This window comes from Phragmites australis, chromosome 12, assembly GCF_958298935.1.
Source record: "Phragmites australis chromosome 12, lpPhrAust1.1, whole genome shotgun sequence".
Classification (NCBI taxonomy): domain Eukaryota; kingdom Viridiplantae; phylum Streptophyta; class Magnoliopsida; order Poales; family Poaceae; genus Phragmites; species Phragmites australis.
This window is the reverse complement of record NC_084932.1, coordinates 6,656,077-6,674,975: the sequence shown is the minus strand read 5'-3', so window position 1 is coordinate 6,674,975 and position 18,899 is coordinate 6,656,077. Positions and strand designations below refer to the sequence as shown.

General features: G+C 43.0%; 3 protein-coding genes across 3 annotated transcripts; 2 read left to right on the top strand and 1 right to left on the bottom strand.

Moving 5' to 3' along the window:
• Positions 1–2,712: 2,712 nt before the first annotated feature.
• LOC133886634 (protein disulfide isomerase-like 1-1) lies at positions 2,713–6,550 on the top strand. Its single transcript, XM_062326369.1, has 11 exons — positions 2,713–2,975; positions 3,512–3,542; positions 3,637–3,924; positions 4,048–4,236; positions 4,375–4,500; positions 4,962–5,099; positions 5,187–5,306; positions 5,415–5,532; positions 5,703–5,815; positions 5,903–6,123; positions 6,248–6,550. Exons 1-10 carry the CDS (start codon positions 2,773–2,775, stop codon positions 6,116–6,118), a joined length of 1,542 nt encoding a protein of 513 aa, XP_062182353.1. The 5' UTR covers positions 2,713–2,772; the 3' UTR covers positions 6,119–6,123; positions 6,248–6,550.
• Positions 6,551–10,475: 3,925 nt separating this feature from the next.
• Positions 10,476–12,180, top strand: LOC133886594 (uncharacterized). The gene has a single exon (XM_062326300.1). The coding sequence runs from the start codon at positions 10,933–10,935 to the stop codon at positions 11,977–11,979; it is 1,047 nt and encodes a 348-aa protein (XP_062182284.1). The 5' UTR covers positions 10,476–10,932; the 3' UTR covers positions 11,980–12,180.
• Positions 12,181–12,476: 296 nt separating this feature from the next.
• Positions 12,477–18,215, bottom strand: LOC133886593 (probable hexosyltransferase MUCI70). The gene is made up of 7 exons (XM_062326299.1): positions 17,885–18,215; positions 16,945–17,625; positions 15,377–15,729; positions 14,584–14,795; positions 13,465–13,721; positions 13,181–13,359; positions 12,477–13,096 (listed from the first exon to the last, which is right to left on the bottom strand). The coding sequence occupies exons 1-7, from the start codon at positions 18,123–18,125 to the stop codon at positions 13,016–13,018; spliced, it is 2,004 nt and encodes a 667-aa protein (XP_062182283.1). The 5' UTR covers positions 18,126–18,215; the 3' UTR covers positions 12,477–13,015.
• Positions 18,216–18,899: the final 684 nt, after the last annotated feature.

The window sequence follows — 18,899 nt, the reverse complement described above, 5'->3', positions numbered from 1 at the left end:
CTTTTCAGTGTTGATAGATCTGATGAATCTGTCGAATCTTCGCTTGTTCGTTTTGCTCCGCAGAGACAAGTTTCAGTAAATTGATAAACTGCATGTGCATGACAGTCGTATCATTTGTTCCTTGCTTCCACGAGGGATAGATCTGGACGCGTGTTGGATCCGTACAATTGCTTGGTGTTCTTTTCTTCTTGTGTATCGTCAGTCAAGTGCTGACTACGGGTCGCACTGTATGGCTTTGTAAGGAGTATAACTTGGGTTACAGATTACGGCCATGGCTCATTGGCTTGGACCATATCTGTGCAGGTTATAGTTCTCTACAGTGCGTGAAATATTAAGTTTTAGATTGAGAAAAAAAACTGCACGTCTGCACCGGGAATTTTTTTATGATTTTTTCAGAATTTAAAAAAATGTGTGTCCATTTTGAAAATTCCGTATATATTTATAAATTTTAAAACGGATGTATGTATTTCTAAATTCTGGAATTAAAAAAATATACAAATAAAAATTCTCTGCACCGGCGCTTGCACCACTCTTGGATCTCGGCCCAATTTCGCACGGATGTCCAGCAGCGCGGAGGGGCGATCGATGGGGACGAGGCACGCGGCGCTCGTCCGGGAGCGGCAGCTGGCAGAGGGCGGGTCCAGTGAGGCGCAGGCGCTGGAGGGCAGGGACCAACCAGTCCTGTCTCGGCCGTCGTCAGCCCCCCCTGAGTGGCAGGCACACTCTTCCGCGGCTATGGGACCTCCTCCGGATTCTGTTGTGCGTGCACGACGCACATGATCGATCCATTGGTTCCGGAGACCTGCGTGAGCTCCACCCGTTTAGGGCTGTTAAAAAAGTTGGAAACTCGTAACCTATTTGAGTTTGACTCATTTTAGATTTGATTTGAGCTCGATTTGATCTCAAAATAAGTTAAACTTGAGACTAGATCAAGGCTTGAGTTAATGAGTACCGTAAATTTTATTTAAGTTTACCATCCTATCAAGTCTATATGGTATTAATTATATTTATGTATCTCTAAGACCTAGTGTAAAGATCGAAAGAGAGAAATCATTATTAAGCTTGTCTAGTGATCACGTCACAATAACCAACCAAGTTAGCAAGACCTACTCAAGATTTTTTCCGTTATCAAGCTTAGATGAGCCGAATTCAAGCCTAATGGAGCTGTATCATCATCGTAGGCTTGTTTGAGCTCGACTCGATCTTTTATCGAGCTCGAGTCCAATAGCTCAAGCTTGCTGAAACTCAACCCGTTGACAACTCACACCTGTTCTCCTCTAGCTTTAGTCCAATATTGATTGGCCTTTTCATACAGAAACATCACAAGAAATACTACTCATTTTTCAAAAGTAGGAAAAAAAATGTGAGTACACACTAGTCTTGTTGTTCACTTTGCTTTGCCACCGAATTGGTGGTGTCTTTTCGACTAGGGAAAACATTGTACACTTATTTCCTTACCAAATTACTACCCTTTTCGACTTCAGAAAAAAGGAGTGCTACTATTACACGGATCTCTCTTATTGCAAATTTTGACCCCTATCAAGTCCCGTTTAAACTTACGACTACAAATCCAGACCATATTCAACTTTGATTTCTTTTTTGCCGTAGCATATATACTAAAACACTTATTTTTTTTAACTAACCGATCATAGAGCTACTTATTATATTAATCAGAAAAAAAGACTCGGTAAAAAAAGTCGTAGCCAGAAAGAAGAGGAAAACGTTGATTTGAAACACTTGTTCGCTCAACGTTGATGGACCACATCCATCACAGAATCCCAGTTCGTGTGCCCCAAATGACTAGCATCATCAGACGACCCCGAGGTTGCCACGCCATCCTCACAACCCACACGAGCAAAACGTGCGGAGGCGGCATCAGCATCCTGCCCTGCGCGAGGATAATAAGATAACCCTGAAGAAATTACTGTACCATCTCGGGAGCAGTAAATGTATTTTCTCCGTTTCAACTTACTTGTCATTCACTATTACTATAACAAATTTAATCAAATGTTTTTTAAAAAGATTTATAAATATTTATAAATATTCAATACTGGTAAATTTTGTTTATGATAAATCTAATAATATAAAATTTTTACGTATTTATATTTTTTTAAAAACGAACGGTCAAATTTACTATTGTAAAAACAGCGACAAGCTGAAAAAATCCACGCCTTCTCTTTTTTTACCAGCCAGAGTCCCCAGACCCGTACAGTATACAGCAGCAACAGCCTACGTCGGGCGGCTAATCAGGGACTCGTAGGAATGTCACCCGGGTGACGTGGCGCGCTCCCATTGGTCCAGGGCCCTCGCTGGTGCGTGGCCGCCTGCCTCCGTGTATCGGCTGACGTGGTGGTGTGGGGACTCGCAAAATTCCACGGCGTTTCAAGGCAGTGCGGAAAGAATTAAGACCAGCTACCTTTAGGCACCCCTTAATTTATCATTAATTACATACGAAGAGGGGTCCTAATCTTGTCTCTAATCTTTACATCTCTTAATCTCGTGGGATTATATATGGTTTGCGATAAGTGCAGTGGCTTAATTGCAAAGTTGCTCTGCAAATATCTCGTGACCTTCGTACACCGAGCCTAGGTCCAGGAGTCCGCCCGCAGTGGGGCCCGTCTGGCAGTCACCGTTCCCGGGTGGACCGGGTTCACCTGGTCCTGTGGACTCCTCGCGTGCTCCGCTCCTTTTAAAGTCCGTGCAGACTGTGCAGTGTGCTGCGTCGTGTCCCGTCTCCTCCTCTAGGAAGAAAATCTGCGACTCCACTCCGCCATGACGATCTGCTCGAAGGTCTGGATCTCGCTGCTGCTCGCGCTCGCCATCGCGCTGTCCGCGCCCGCCGCGAGGGCGGAGGAGGCCGGCGCCGCCGCCGCGGCGGAGGGGGAGGGGGAGGCCGTGCTGACCCTTGACGCGGACAGCTTCGACGACGCCGTCGCCAAGCACCCGTTCATGGTCGTCGAGTTCTACGCCCCGTGGTGAGCACTCGCGTCCATCCTGGCCCCGCGGGGCCGGTCTGTGTAGGGTTATGGTTGGATATCGCGTGGGGGATTGGGAGGGCTTTGGTGGCTTGGATCGGGGTTTCCTGAGGGGTTTGGATGTGGTTGAGGGGTTCAGATGCAGGGGTTGGGGAGGCTGCCGCTGCGTTTGGGGTTGCAGGTTCGCCTATTTGGTCGCTGGTTTTCGCGTGGATTTGTTTTCTGTACGCCCGTGCAACAGCGCGGAGTTCCAGGTCCGCAGTCAGATAAGTAATTCAAGTAGTTTCGATGGAGTTCTTATTTGATTTGGGTTATCGATGGTTTAAGGTTCATGAATCGGGAGTTTTGTAGGTTTTCTGCGGTTGGTGAGTTGATTTGACGTTTGGGAGGCTTTTGTCTTGGGTTTAAAATTGGGTGTGCACTTGCAACTTTTACTGATGTGTTACTTCTGTGTGATTACTGTTGAACAATGCATAGATGATCTCTATTTATTTGTTCTAGTTTTTGTACCTAATTTGGTGAAATTGAATTTGCAGGTGTGGACACTGCAAGAAACTTGCCCCAGAGGTAATGTTGTATATCCTGTACTCACTCTACAGAAGTGTTCTGTGTTGACTGGATCCATCTCACATGTTGAACTTCTGTGTCTGCGATGTTTCAGTATGAGAAGGCGGCCCAATTGCTTAGCAAGCACGACCCACCGATTGTTCTTGCTAAGGTTGATGCCAACGAGGACAAGAACAGGCCGCTTGCTACCAAGTACGAGATCCAAGGGTTCCCGACCCTTAAGATCTTCAGGAACCAGGGAAAGAACATTCAGGAATACAAGGGCCCTAGGGAGGCCGAGGGCATTGTCGAATACCTGAAGAAGCAGGTTGGCCCTGCTTCCAAGGAGATCAAGTCACCAGAAGATGCAACAACCCTTATCGATGACAAAAAGATCTACATTGTAAGCTCACAATTCAATTTTTTTCCATATCTGTTTTTGATTAACGATCAACATTATTACACATTGCCCAATTGATGCTCTTGAGCTGCCTGCTGACTACAAGTAACGATTGTAATTGCATAGGTTGGCGTCTTCACAGAATTCAGTGGCACTGAGTTTACAAACTTCATGGAGGTTGCTGAGAAGCTGCGGTCTGATTACGACTTTGGCCACACTTTGCATGCCAACCACCTTCCACGTGGTGATGCTGCAGTGGAGAGGCCTTTGGTTAGGTTATTGAAGCCATTTGATGAGCTCGTTGTTGACAGCAAGGTTTTACTCTCATTCACTGTAACATTTGGCAATAGTTTTGCTGGCCATTCATATTTCCATACAGAGGATCATACATACTATCTATGGTACTATCATGTGTGATTGTCACTAATGACACATTGCTGCCACATTGTACAGGATTTTGATGTCGCTGCTCTGGAGAAGTTTATTGATGCTAGCAGCACTCCCAGAGTTGTCACTTTTGACAAGAATCCTGATAACCACCCATACCTCTTGAAATACTTCCAAAGCTCAGCTCCCAAGGTAAGAACATGACACTATTGTTCTCAAAATAGCTTGAGTACTACTGTCAGCCAATGGTTGGTTTAATTGACCAAGTTTTGGTAACATTGATTACTACTGAATATCTACTCAATTCTGAGCCCAAGCCACTGCATCTGCAACCAACTAGCTTTTATCCTGCGTTGCTAATGTATTGAAATGTGATGCTGCCTAGCATATTTTAAGTTTGTTTTTCCCTGTCTTCAAAAGATACGAAGTATACATTTCTAGTGGCATCAAATAACACTCCGAAATATCAAACTGCTCGAATGGAATATCCAATGTATTTTTTCCTTATTTGTTTTAAAATTTCTTCTTGTGACCTGTGAGCAATAAACCTAGTGACTCGAAAAAAGGCTGTTAAATTGTACATCATGGTGGTGGATTTTAGTTGTTGATTACTGACTGTTTTCACTACTTCTGTGGCACCAAATGATTGGCAGGCTATGCTATTTTTGAACTTCTCCACTGGACCATTTGAGTCGTTCAAGTCTGCTTATTATGGTGCTGCAGATGAGTTCAAGGACAAGGAAATCAAGTTCCTTATTGGTGACATTGAAGCCAGCCAGGGTGCTTTCCAGGTTTGGTTCTCACTTCCCCTCATATATTGTTGCTGTTAATTTATACCTAAACCCTTTATGCTAACAATTAATTTGTTGAAATGATAGTACTTCGGCCTGAAAGAGGATCAGGCACCCCTTATCCTCATTCAGGATGGTGATTCCAAGAAATTCTTGAAGGAGCAGATTGAGGCTGACCAGATTGTCTCTTGGTTGAAGGAGTACTTCGTAAGTACTGTTATATGCTTTAATACCTTTTCTTTGTGATTATTTATATATGAATTTGGATAATCTGTTTAACCTAAACAATATCTCATGAGTCCTTCCTACTTGTAGGACGGTAAATTATCATCATTCAAAAAGTCTGAGCCTATTCCTGAGGTCAACAATGAGCCTGTTAAAGTAGTTGTGGCTGACAGCCTCCACGATGTGGTCTTCAAATCTGGCAAAAATGGTATGCATCCTGATTAATCTGTTCTTTTTTCTTCAATTATGAATTATTTCCGATAGGTATACTTTCAACTGAAAAATGCTTAGCATGTCGTTTATCTTGTCTTTTATACCTCCGATGAAGTCTCTATATCATGTCTCGACATCCCCTTGATTTATCTATCTATATTGCAGTTCTTATTGAATTCTATGCCCCCTGGTGTGGACACTGCAAGAAGTTGGCACCCCTCTTGGACGAGGCTGCCACCACACTTCAAAGTGATGAGGATGTCATCATCGCTAAGATGGTACCTTTGCTCCCAATGTGTTCTTCCTGAATTCCTTCTACAAAACAATCGATTTGCCTTAACTCTATTTTGCAATCCTGTTTCCAGGACGCAACCGCAAATGATGTGCCCAGTGAGTTTGAAGTTCAAGGTTACCCCACCATGTACTTCGTCACTCCCAGTGGGAAGATAACCTCCTACGACAGCGGCAGGACAGCCGATGAGATCGTCGACTACATCAGGAAGAACAAAGAGTCCGGCACCCAGGAGACGTCAGAGAAGGCGGACTCAGTCGCCACGGAGTCTGTGAAGGACGAGCTCTAATCAAGGTTGGTCAATGTAGCACACGCCGCGGACTTCCATTCCTGTAACAACCTCATGTTTGATCAAGGCCCTCTTTTGATGCTCTGTATTGACCATCGGTTCCTGTTTGCTTTCTTTTTATTGACGCAGTGAGGTGTGGATGCTTTTTGCTGTAAACATGGGAGAGGAGGAAACCTGGCGCTAACATGTTGACAGCTGCAACGCCAGATTTTGCAAGGGAGAGAGGCAAAGAGAGAAAAGAGGGACCTGATGTATTGGCTCCCGTATGTCTGTGTACAATCAGCCAGTGGTACTTAGTTGATGTTCTAAAGTGACAGTAGAGAGAAGGGAATTGTGTTGATGTTGGATGAATAAATGGCGCTTCTAAAGTGGCTGCCGATGCATCGTTGTGTTGATGTTGGATGAATAAATGGCGCTTCTAAAGTTGGTGCATTGTTTGTCGCTGCTGCTGGCTTTTCGAGCATTTCAGATGATCGATCGTATTGGTCGCGGGCAGCGCGATGAACCGCTGGAGTAGATGATGTCTCTGCTCGTACTGATTGCGTGGGAAAGGTACGTACCTTCATGTGTTCCTGTGAGCGTGCTGGCGCGTCGCTAGAATGCAGGACGTAGGGAGCTTTGGGCAGAAGTCGACTGGCAAACTGCAGACAAAGTTGATCGAACAAACACTGGGTTTTAGGATTCAGAGCCAATTTGATTTTTTTTTAAACGAGACGGGCATCAGAACTGTCTATCTCTCTTAATGTGACCATAATCTACACTATTCAAAAATCAACAAAACTTCCTGATTCAGTACTACAAACCTCACAATTACGTGTATAGCACACATTACAGGACCACATAAACTATGCAATAATCCACCAATAGCACTGCATGATTAGCATAAAACAACAGAAATTTTCATAGTATTTTTGTAGAGATATTTTTCGTAGTATTTAAGTAGAAAGATTCCAGGCAAGACACAACTGTTCAACTGTTGGTACACCATACAGGTAGACAAAGTGTACATCTACCATGAATGTGCTTCTTACTGTTTGTCTACCACCACCTTTGCTGCCCACTAAGGTTGCAGTTGCTCTCTGGTACTGGATGCCATGTTGTTGCTGCTAGACGTAGAATGCCAAAGCAAGCTACAAGGTAAAACCACAAACTTTTTTCAACTGATCAAGTTAAATAAGAGTTGCTATGTGCTACATAATATGACCTGAATAATTGATTTTATTTTAGTTCGAATTTCAAGTTGGTTGAATCGTATTACTTTGCCCACAACCTGTTTGAGACAATGTCTAGCACTCTCCAGCTCATCGCGTTAGTTTCCTTCAAAATTCCAATGCAAGGCTGCATCCTCGATAAATAGTTAATGAGTTCTGGCCTAAATTTGGATTCTTGACAGATTAATCAATGCCATTGTTATTTGGTGAAATATGCTTTTAAACTAAAAATGAGCCATACATCCTATTACTCTCTTTCTTTGGCTTGTGTGATACTTTGGTAAAATGAAAACTCCAAATAACAATGGGCAATCTTATTAACATTTTGACACTGCTGCTACCGTCCCATACTTTGCACTTAACATGAAGCATTGTTCTTTGCAACTGCTCTGTTGAAAACATGTGAATGCTTCTCATTAAGTTATTAATCTAAATATTCAGTTTTCAAGCGATGCTTTTTATTAACTTGTTTCGCTCAGCTGAAGCTTGTGCACAAAATCTTTACAGTTACTATCAGATTTTCCTAAAAAAATCACCTCACTCCTCCTAATAATCTAATTGGTTGTTACAGTTGGATTCAGTATGATAAAGTGCCTCGCAAATGCATTCCCATGGTTGGATACTATAATTTATTTATTTATTACGAACAACTGCTTTGCCTCAAATAATTCTCCTTACTAATCTCTGCTTTTTACTACAACAAATTTCATACTAGCGGGGTTTACAGTTTTATACATAGCTTTCTCTTAAGGTGGAAACCGGCCACAATAAATGATCAGGATCACATAAGACAACAATGTTGACTTCGTCAGAGAATACTCAGAATACGATGGCCTCAGTCAGAGAGGAGCCTCGCATAGATGATGATGACCGAGCTACCATGCTGCAGCCGCGCTCACTGCCCTCGGTGCTGATTCCTGGATTCTTCTAGCAAAATGAAAGTTTCCTCGAAATGAACTATAACATTATTCTCTTATGTTGTGCCACATGTTTTATCCTTATGGTACAAGATATTGCATTTGGTTCTTATAATAGAGTTGTCGTGGATGTTTGTTGTGGATTACTAGCAAGCTTTGGTGTATTTTACTCTCATGTGATGTGTTGAAATTATCCATATCTTCAAAAGATAATAACGAGGTTCCCGGATTTTCTCTAGAAGGAATCCAAAATAGCACTTGTTGAATAATGAATTGAAATAATAATCCTAGCATGGCTATATATGTGTTATATCACTTTTGTTTAACAAATTTTTAACATATGTTGCAACGTATGGGTAAATAACTAGTTATATTTTAAAAAATCCCAAACGGAAAAAAGAAAGAAAAAAGTCGATGTACAAGCTGAATTGTTTGGCAAGGAAAGGTAGAAAAAAAAGGGTTGCCAAAAACCTACTCTCCCCACAAAAGGTGCACTAGGGCAGAAGGTAAAGAAAGATGTTAAAGCCCATTAAAAAGTGTCACTCGATCGTATCACATTCTATTCTAAATTCCACTTGACAAAAGAAAAGGGCATACCCAAGTTCAATAGCTTAAGAGCGCCCACAATAGCTTTGCATCCCTGCCTAATCTGATACTTGTACGAGTCCTGCTCCGGCTGTTGTCCATGTTGCTGCTTCCTCTATCTTTGAGAGAGTAAAGATATATGGTTAGGGAACAAAGATTCGGCAAATTTGTAGACAAAGGCTATGAGGCTGTTTGGTATTTGGTCCTAACAGACAAGCTAAAATTTGGTTAGAGGTCAAATCAGGACAATATTAAATTTTGGTCGCCAAAATGGTATTTGGTTTGAGACTAAGTCAAAATTTTGCAGGTCAAATCAGGAAAATATTAAATTTTGGTTGCCAAAATGGTATTTGGTTTGAGACTAAGTCAAAATTTTGCCGGTCAAAAATTTTGACAGACAATTTGGCTGTCCAAAATTTACCGAGAAATACTATAGAAAATTTTTGACTGACCAAATTTTTTTCGAGACGTGACAAAATTTTAGCCTTAAACCAAATAGAGACCAAAATTTTAGAATATGACCAAAATTTGACTTAACTCACTTTGACGCTAACCAAACAATCCCTTTATATTCGGACTAACAGAAAAAAAGCGCAAAAAGCAGCAGTTTCAGATACAGAAAATTCTGGCAAGTAGCTCACCTGACGTGTTGTTGGTATCAGTTTGAAGTTTTTTTACTGCGTGGTTCAGGTGAAGGCGTGCACAACAGCAAGTTTCGGTCCTTCTAGCTTGCCGAGATGGGACAAAGCTTAGCAACGCTATCGGAGGGCTCTTAGACTCGTGAGTTCGTTGTTGTTGCCTGCAACTCTGAACCTCTTCTGCATCTCTTCTAGCAAAAGCAAGTTATTGTTGACTTGTAACCAGGAAGCTACGCGTTTCACCCCAAGGTAGCAGCATGTAGTGCTAGTATTGTTTTGCACTAAAAATGTATACACTATATTAGTATTATATTATTTTTTAATAATATAAATTTAACTTCCAATCTCTACATTAATAAGATGTCTAACTTGGAAGCTATGCGCTTCACTCCAAGGTACGTATATAGTGCTAGTATTGTATTGCATTAAAAATGTATACACTGTATTAGTATTGTATTATTTTTTTATAATAGAAATATAACTTTCGATCTCTACATCAACAAAATGTCTAAGATACATACAAATATTTTTAAAAAAAAATATACATTCAAATTTGCGTTCAAAAGAACTCAAACTTGAATGATCTAAACGTATATCCACAATAACTAAACTAGACTCAGTTCCTAGTATTGTATTACTTGGTGTTTGCCAAATAATAAATCTAATTTGTATATGCAAGTAGCTCGTTGATTAAATTTAACCAGTTCGTTCTCAAAACTAGAAGAATATATAGGGCCAATAGAGGGCGAGCCACTAACTTTGGAGATTTCTGATTAAATGTGTGTACCATTGAAAGAATATGATCAAAGGGTGATATATGCATTACCAAAAACAAAAAAAGAAGAAGAAAAGAAACAAAAAAGAGCATTAACTGTGTGACAAAGACACTGCAATGACACGGTCGATTCTGAACTTTCGATCAGTACTAAAACCTATCGATGATTTCCACAGCAAAGTGCATCCATGGGTCCCACTTTCCTTCTCAAGCCGTCCCAAGGGCCCGATGCATCCATGGGTCCCCCTTCCATCCTTATAAGTCAATCCATATCTTAATAGTAGTTGCCACATCCACGTCAGCTGAAAGGCTGTAATTTTTTTTTTGGCAGAGCTGAAAGGTTGAACTGGTTTGGTTGGTGAGTTTTGTCCAAACACCTAACCTACCTCCTATTGACCAAGAACAGGGTTACAAGGTTAAGTAAAGCAAGCTATGTGCAAAGAATAGTATATATGCCAATCCTCTTGCTTCACTCCTCTCCTTGCTCCCCCTTTGAATAATCCATCTTCCCTACTCCTTCAAGAAACCAAGCTACCATTTGCAAACATTCAAATGTGCTATTGCCCTTGAATTGCACACACAAACAATTGCACATAAACAAGTGTACATGGATATATAGATAGATATCTTTGGGTGGATTAACCTTGCAACCACTTGGTTAGTTGCATTGTTTGGATTCTTCCGATCCATGCATGGCCAACTGAAAATGAAGATGAGGTGTCTCACGCCTAGCGGTCGCCGGCGGTGCCCCCTCCGGCTCGGCGGTGACACGGCTGCCTTCTGCGCCTCGCTCGTCGAGGGGCTCGCGCACCTCGAGAACACGCTGGACGTTGATGGCGGCGGTGGCGGGTCGGGGTCGGTGTCCATGAGGTGGTGCGCCGACGCCATGCAGCTGGTGAAGCGGATGCAGCGCGAGATGCTTGCCATCTTCAGGAAGGCTGACGTGCCGGTGGCCGTCGTTTCGTCTTGCGGCGCCGGGGAGTGGTTCGACCACTACATGCAGGAGACCGCGGCGCTGCTGGACTTTTGCAACGCGTTCAAGGCCGCCGTGTCGCGGCTGCACCGCTACTGCATGGTCGTCGACATCGCCGCGCAGGTGGGCCGCGCCGCCGTCTCGAGTTTGCTCGTCTCGGGGATTGCCGCCCCTTGCGCCGGGTGGGCGTCGGAGCCGGTCCAGGAGGCGCCGGCCGCCGTCCGCGACAAGATGAAGAGCGTGAAGGTGGCGGTGACCGAGGCGGAGCGACTGGGAATGAAGATCATGTCCGGCGCCGGCGGGGACGCGGGCGGCATGGTCGTCGTCACGCTCGTCGCCAAGATCACAACGTCCGTCCTGTCCATGTTCGTGCTCCAGGCACTCGCCTCTCCTTCCCACCTCTACGCTGGCGGCGTCCGGCCCACCACTCTATCCTCCGCCGTCGTCCCGGAGCTGGAGCCGTGGTGCGAGTCACTGTCACTGATCCACGCCCGGTTCCCCTGCCGGGCGACCGTCGCGGAGCACGAGCAGGTTGCCACGGTGGTCCAGGACCTGATCAATGGCAGAACTGACGACGGTGGAGGCCATGGAGGTCAGGAAGAAGAGCTGCTGAGGCGGCATGTGGAGCTGCTGAGGGCAAGGTCAGGCGAGCTCAGGGAAGGGGTGGAGATGTTCGACTGCGTCCTGGATGAGGTGTTCGATGAGGTGATCAGGGGCAGGAATGAGATGCTGGGGATCCTCAGAGACAAGGCTCTAACGTAACAATGAAGTGAGCTTTTGAGATAAGCCTCTGGATCAATTATTTGATTGACCTTGTGCAGCTTGGAGATCTTCACAGTGTTGGGTGTATGCCGATTATTGGTTGATCAGTTGAATTTGTTTTGCAGAAAGTTGTAGAAATGTAAAGAGTGTTGAGTATTGACATGTGTATGTAGATGTGCAGGTGATTCTATTTTCGTTTCCTTTGGTTTGTGACTTATATTATTGACAGTGTGTGATATGAGAAAATTCTTTGTATGAACCACTGAATAAGGCTGAAATCAAATCCCGCGTTGCGAAGCTGACGGGGCGGGCCAGACCTACATGTCAGTGCGACAATCAGTGGCTCATAATGGGTGTTAAAGTGATGCTGATCGATAAAGCACTTAATATATTACTGCAAGTAGCTGAACTGCACATCGTTTATTTTGTATTTCACACGGAAGGATGTGAACTCAGTGAAAATGGGTTCAGAAATCAAACTTGAAAACGGATAGTCATTTCTTCATAGTGAAGGTTAAAAGGAACTCTATATATTGCATAGAATCGTGCCAAAAATCACTAATTTGCTAATCCTTGAGAAAATTACAGAGTGCAGTTTCCTGTTGTATAGTACATTTTCAGTGAGACCACTGAGAATAACAGGAATATCGTAGTCTCACCGCAAAATTCTTCTACAGTTTTATGACAATGCATGTGCACGGCCGATCAGGGAAGTCCCCAGTTCATCCATGAAATGTGCCCAGCCATGACTTAGATCATCCATGGACCATATGTCCAAAAGAATAAACAGAACTTCAAGGAGAACAATGAGAACGAAAAAAAAACAGCTAACATCTCCTGATCCGCCTTTGTCAAGCGCAAAATTGGAAGGCAGGAACCGGCCTGCATGATCAGAAAGTAACAAGGGTAAAATCTTCATATATTGAGTATAAACTCTTCGACAGGGGCACAAATCTTGGCACTAGATAGTCCTGTGGCTTGCTGAGCTGTATCAAAGTACACTTTCTTCTGCCCCCATCACTTGAAATAATCTATGTCATCTTGTTAGTTGTGGACCGCTGCGTCTCTCTTCTGATCGATGATGGAACAGCTTTGCTATTGATCGCCTCTCACAATCCTGAACAATTGTGGAATAATGAGTGAATCGAATTCAACATGGTTGTGGTTAGTCAACCAAGCTATGATGGCCCACTGTACCCACCTTAAACATATTGAGGCGAAAGGGCTTGTCGGGATTCATTCTTCGAAGTTTCAAGTATGTATATGCAAAGCTGAGCTGGTCATGAGGTGTGAAGCGATCAACCTCATTGAACCACTGGCACGAGAATAAGTTGGACATTGGTGTGTGTTCCCTCACGATGAAAGAACCTTCAGGGACATCTGTTAGCAAGTAAAACTTCTTTAGCCAACATAACTCACACAGTAGCATTAATACTAGCAGGTAATATTCTGATAAGAAAATACTAGCAGGTAAATAGAGCATACAACTTGGTAGCAGCTTGTTGGGATCCGATGGATTGAACCTCGTCAGTCCATCCGCTTGATAAAACTTAAATTGCTGATCAATTATTGTATGGTTGAACTTGTTCAGCCTTTTGTTTTGTGCCACTTCCTCCCAAACACAGTGCCGATCATAGTGATTGGAAATAGCATACTCATAACCATGCCGCCAAAGAAAATACTCCAGGATAAGGATAGGATCAGTTTGTAGTCGCAATTTGCTGTCTAACCAAATTGAGAACCTGATACAAGTCACAATGTATTTAGATGATGACATCGCAAATGAGGATGGTACATAAGCAAATTAAATTAAGGCAGGGTGTAACTGTGTAAGTAATACTTTTTGGATACAAAACTGAGAACAAGACCCACACAACAACTTATGTGTGATCTGTTTGAATGAACACACTGGCATTTGCATATCACGAATATATAATCAATATTCTGTGTTCAGATCGAAATTACTCATTTTCTATACAGTACATAAGACTTGTTGCACCTTTCTCCACATATCAAGTGAAATCAAGTAGACTTCTCAATCAAACTTGAGATTTATTTAGCTCATCTTGAAACAAGAATATATGTGTCTAGGGGGAAATAGAAGGGTCATTTTGGGCCATTGATTGCAGTGTAATTGAACAGGAGAACACACCAGAAACAAGACAAATATTATAATAAATTGTATGCATCCAAGTGAGACCAACAGATCTTCGAACAGCAATGTTGACAGTCTAACACAATTCAATTGAAGAAACCAAAATGAATTACTATTTGAGAAACTAGTTAGGCAGACAAGCAGGCTCACATATGAGACTAGGATGAGTTCTTAGCCATGGTTCTGGGGGAGCGTATACTGCTTGAAGCGGGTTTGACCCCAGGAACAGGCAGGGGCTGCAAAACAGTTTTTTGTTTCTTTAAAAAAAATGCATGCACATAATAAATTACGGCACTAAAAAGGTGTGTGACCAAAAGGTATTGTTTGGAGACCAAAAAGGTTAAAATCTGACAGTACGAAATGTAACATTCCAAATAACAGTTGAGTCCCCTCCACTGAAACACGTGGCTAATCAGGACAGAAGCTATTATAAAGAAACTCACTCTTACCTTGACAATGGGAAAAGCCGATGTGCCAAAAATTTTGGTATTTTCCCCACTCTCCTCATGTCATTATAAGGCATATTCTTAATCAATATGATCTTCCATATACCAATGAAACCCATGTTGTCCATTTTTTGCCCTTCAGATTCTAAAGTTTGCAATGTCACTTCATCCAAAAACATAGCAAAGCAAACTGTCTTCTTTGAGAGACTCGTGATCTGAAACGATATGATAAATAAACATTTCTCAGAGATGTTACAGGGATTGTTCAAGTTGTGAAATAAACCATCAAACAGAAACTTCTGAAGCATCTTAAAAAATTGTAGGAACTTTGGAATGGTGCAACGGAAAGATTAACAGCAGTTTAACTTACAAGTTTAGAGAACAAGGTTATGGTGAAAAAAATGCAAAAGAAAGCTTTTGATCTTGTATCGTAACTCCAAATATAAAGAAAATACAAGGACTTGATGACAGATACGATTATTGTAATATTACAAGAGCAGTTGTATTTCATAGGCCTATTTTCTCTGATGAGCTTTTCATATGTCAGCATTTGAAATAAACAGCAGTAAAAGTACTGTTCTGATTTGATAAGTTCCTGTAGTGCTCGAACCATGTATACTGTAAATTGAAACTAAACTAGTTTCTAAACCTCTGATACATCACATACATAAAATGATAATCTTTTGATGTACCATAAGGTATAAAAGAAACTAGAAACGAGCTGCTGAGTGCAACTTTATGCAGGACAAAAGAAGCATAATAAATTAATCAGTCATGTAACACAAAAGTATCATACTGTTTTGCTGAAAGGAGCCCTAAGACGATCAGAGTTTCCAAAGATGCAAGAAGAAACAGCAATGTGGCATTTCCTCATGTACTTTTGATCATCCTCTGATATATCAAAACCAGTACTTGTACCATTAGGACCCTTAACAAAAGCACAATTTAACTGTTGGTCATGGGCAATGTATGACTCCTCTCTTTCCTGTAGATTCTGATGGCCAGCAAATCTTGGCTCCCAATATTCTGATCCAACAGGTCTTTCTTCAACTTGTACATACTCCAAATTAAAACTAGCGAATTTCTCATTTTTTGCTGGCTCTACAAGTTGTGCAGTGGAGTTCAGGAACTTCATTTCACAGGTTGAACCTGGTTAAGTTGATGCGAACTGATTAGATAACTATCTAAGAATAGCATGCTATTAGCTTTTGATAGAGAAGTGCTGTTGATTGTGATCAGTCATATTTGATATGAGTACTTTATGATAAACCAAATTATCAAATCGAATGCAGATTTTCTGGACCTACAAGCAGTTACCCACGTTTTTTTCCCATCATATATAATTTACTGCAAAAAGTGTATCAGAAATTCTGGGAAACAATTATGCATACACTACTGCAAGTGCACAATGTACCAACCAAATTTCATTATCAAATTCATCAGGAGTTCAGAGAACAAAAACAAAAGGACATGAGGGGCACATATGTGTTAGTGTGTTACATAAACTATTCACTTTAACCGCTTGCCTTTTTTGTGGTCATTGACAGTAAGGATTAGTTTCAACTAGAAAGTTTGCAGTTGTGGATGATACTATGTTCTGGTACATCCATGATTTATCTCATACATTTTGGAACAGCATAAATGACATATTTTTACAAGGGTCAAGAGCTGCCATGGTCATCTCAATTTCTCAACATTTCCCTTATCAACTGTAGCAATCATATTGATAAACCTCAGCATTAAGCTAATAAATATTTATTTGGACAAGCATGAGATACTATAGTAGATATATCATGACATTGTTGTGCGGTAAATATGCTCACATAACACCAGCCCCATATGCTAGCAAGCAAATAGTTAGCTGGAGATGGTGCAGAGAGTTACTTTTATGAATCTAACATCAGATCACAAATATGTCGTGTCAATAGAATATTAGTTGGTGGTCAAATATAAGACATCCAATATTCAGGTCACGTTGTTCATGTTGCAAGATGTATGTAGCCATTAGGTGCAATAGGCATGTTATTCATGTTAAAAGATGCTGGTAGTCACTTGGAACAACAGCGTATTGTTAGAGAATTCTTACAAGAAGTTTTCGTGTTTTAAATAAAAAATGATGATCATAGTAGTAGCTACAGCAGAAAGCAAATATATAACAAAGTCTCAATCTCATTTACAACATAGAAATTACCAAAGGGCTGCATCACGCTATAAGAGCAAAACAAAATGCAGAAAGTTTAGGTTATCCTAAGCCAGAGCCTAACGGGAATCAAACTGTCCAACAAGTTAGACTAGAAAATCAGGTTTGAGAATTCAAATTTGCAGACTCTAGCATTTAAATTTTGAAGAGGGGAACTAACCCACCAGTCTTCTTCCGCTTTGATTTCTTGGACCCATGTTTCTTATTACTAGTCCCTGAAACCTTCCTTTTGTCCATGCTACTGGTATCACGGCCATCAACGATCCCTCTACCTGCTTCTGTGTGTGTCTCCAAGGTGACTTCATCCGTCTTCTCAGCACTTTCATGACCGCCATCACCAAGCTTCCTCCCACCATCAGAAGAATGCACCAGAGCATCATCTAAATCATCTTGTGTGTCAATGCCATCATCATACTCATCATCTGGGTCAACCTCCCTCACCCCTGTTCTCGCCGCCCCCATGGCTGCCGCCTCATACTGTTCCAGCTCCTTCCTCCCCCCCTCATTGTACAAGGTCCCTCCTTGCCCACCTTCAGCCACCTCCGGAACATCCTTCTCACCACTGCCGGTCTCCAAGGTCAATCCTTTCTGCTCAACACCTACTTCAGACGCCACAACTTTCTCGCCACCGCCGCCGGCATTGCTGGCGTTTCCACTTCCACCCGAGATCTTCTCCTTCTCGTCCTCCGAGTAGTCCTCGTCGCGGCGCCGATCGTCCCGGTCCCAGTACCTGGAATCCTGCGCGCTCCGGCCGCCGCTGCCGTACCCGAACTTGAGCTCCTTCCAGCCCTTGCTCTGGTTCCACTCCGGCAACCCCTCCCCGCCGCCCAAATCTTGTTTGATCTCTGCGAACACACACACACACACGACAAGACAACCAAACGAAGAATCCCATTTTAAAATCAAGTACGTAACGATAGCTTCAGTCAAACACGAAATTGGATCAAGAACCATCGGGCCGCATCGAACCGCGCCGCGGATGAACCCCGACACATCAAAGGCGCCATTTTTTTTAGGAGGCGGCAAGAACAGGGCGAACGCGTCCGACCGTGGCCAAGAACCGCACCGGTAGGACGCCGGACCCCGGACGGAGGAGGCACGAACCTGGGGGGTTGCGGGAGATGCGGCGCGAGAGGAGGAAGACGACGGCGAGGAGGAGGAGGAGGATCGCGGCGGCGACCGCGGCCGCCGCGGCCCGCGGGCGGCGGCGCGACGCGGGCTTCCCGGGCCGGCGGATCCGGGAGGAGGGCTTGGAGGGGTGGTGGGGCCGGTTGTAGTCCGGGAGCGGGTAGTTGCTCCCGCCCCGTGAGTCGAAGAAGACACCGGACTGCCTGTACTGCGCCATTAGAGGCGGCGGCGGTGGCGCCCGTGCTCGGCCACCAGCACCATGGGCGCAGGGGGGGGGGGGGGGGGAGATGCAGGGGGAGGGAAAAGGAGGGTCTTTCTTGCAATCTGGGCGGGGATTGGTTGGAGGTAGTTGGTTAATTGCACGCGATGATGGTGAGGATTAGGAGCAGCAGCAGCCAAAGACCATTGCAGTCTCTTGTCATCATTGGAGTTTGGTGAGATGGGGAAACATGCATGTAAGCCGACATGCTACATCATAAAAACAAATCGGCATGCTACATATTTACTAAAATATTGGTGTATTTACACCACCATATATGCTAAAAAGATAATATATTAGTGTATTTATAAATCTAGCACTCATATTTTGTATTTTAAATTTCAAACAAAAATCTTAGATCGATGGGCCCGGGCCATATTTGGTATCTTAGGTGTCGAATACGGTACACAGTACCATATTTGGCACCTCAAGCACCGAATACGGCCCGACCTGCTGCGCGGTCACGTCCTGTCTCTGCTTTAGACGCATGGTGTATTCGGCATCTGAGGTGCCGAATACGGCACCGTGCACCTTATTCAACACAATACATGGAGTTTTTGGTACTGAGGTACCGAATATGGTAAATAGTCTCATATTTGGCACCTTATGTGTCAAATATAGTGGAGCCAACATTTTTTCGGTATTTAAGTACCAAATTTATGTTTTCGGATTTTAAGTGCTAAATATATATGATAAATTTGTAAATACGCTGATCTATTTTTTTATTTTAAT

What these genes read in the sequence shown, in the direction of transcription:
- LOC133886634 (XM_062326369.1), top strand. Translation starts at nt 2,773, where the DNA reads ATGACGATCTGCTCGAAGGTCTGGATCTCGCTGCTGCTCGCGCTCGCC. An exon ending in GCAAGAAACTTGCCCCAGAG is followed by an intron (nt 3,543 to 3,636) that starts GTAATGTTGTAT and finishes GCGATGTTTCAG; the next exon opens with TATGAGAAGGCGGCCCAATT. An exon ending in CCAGCCAGGGTGCTTTCCAG is followed by an intron (nt 5,100 to 5,186) that starts GTTTGGTTCTCA and finishes TTGAAATGATAG; the next exon opens with TACTTCGGCCTGAAAGAGGA.
- LOC133886594 (XM_062326300.1), top strand. Translation starts at nt 10,933, where the DNA reads ATGCATGGCCAACTGAAAATGAAGATGAGGTGTCTCACGCCTAGCGGT.
- LOC133886593 (XM_062326299.1), bottom strand. Translation starts at nt 18,125, where the DNA reads ATGGCGCAGTACAGGCAGTCCGGTGTCTTCTTCGACTCACGGGGCGGG. An exon ending in ATCAAAGCGGAAGAAGACTG is followed by an intron (nt 15,730 to 16,944) that starts GTGGGTTAGTTC and finishes CAACTTAACCAG; the next exon opens with GTTCAACCTGTGAAATGAAG. An exon ending in CAACAAGCTGCTACCAAGTT is followed by an intron (nt 13,360 to 13,464) that starts GTATGCTCTATT and finishes ACTTGCTAACAG; the next exon opens with ATGTCCCTGAAGGTTCTTTC.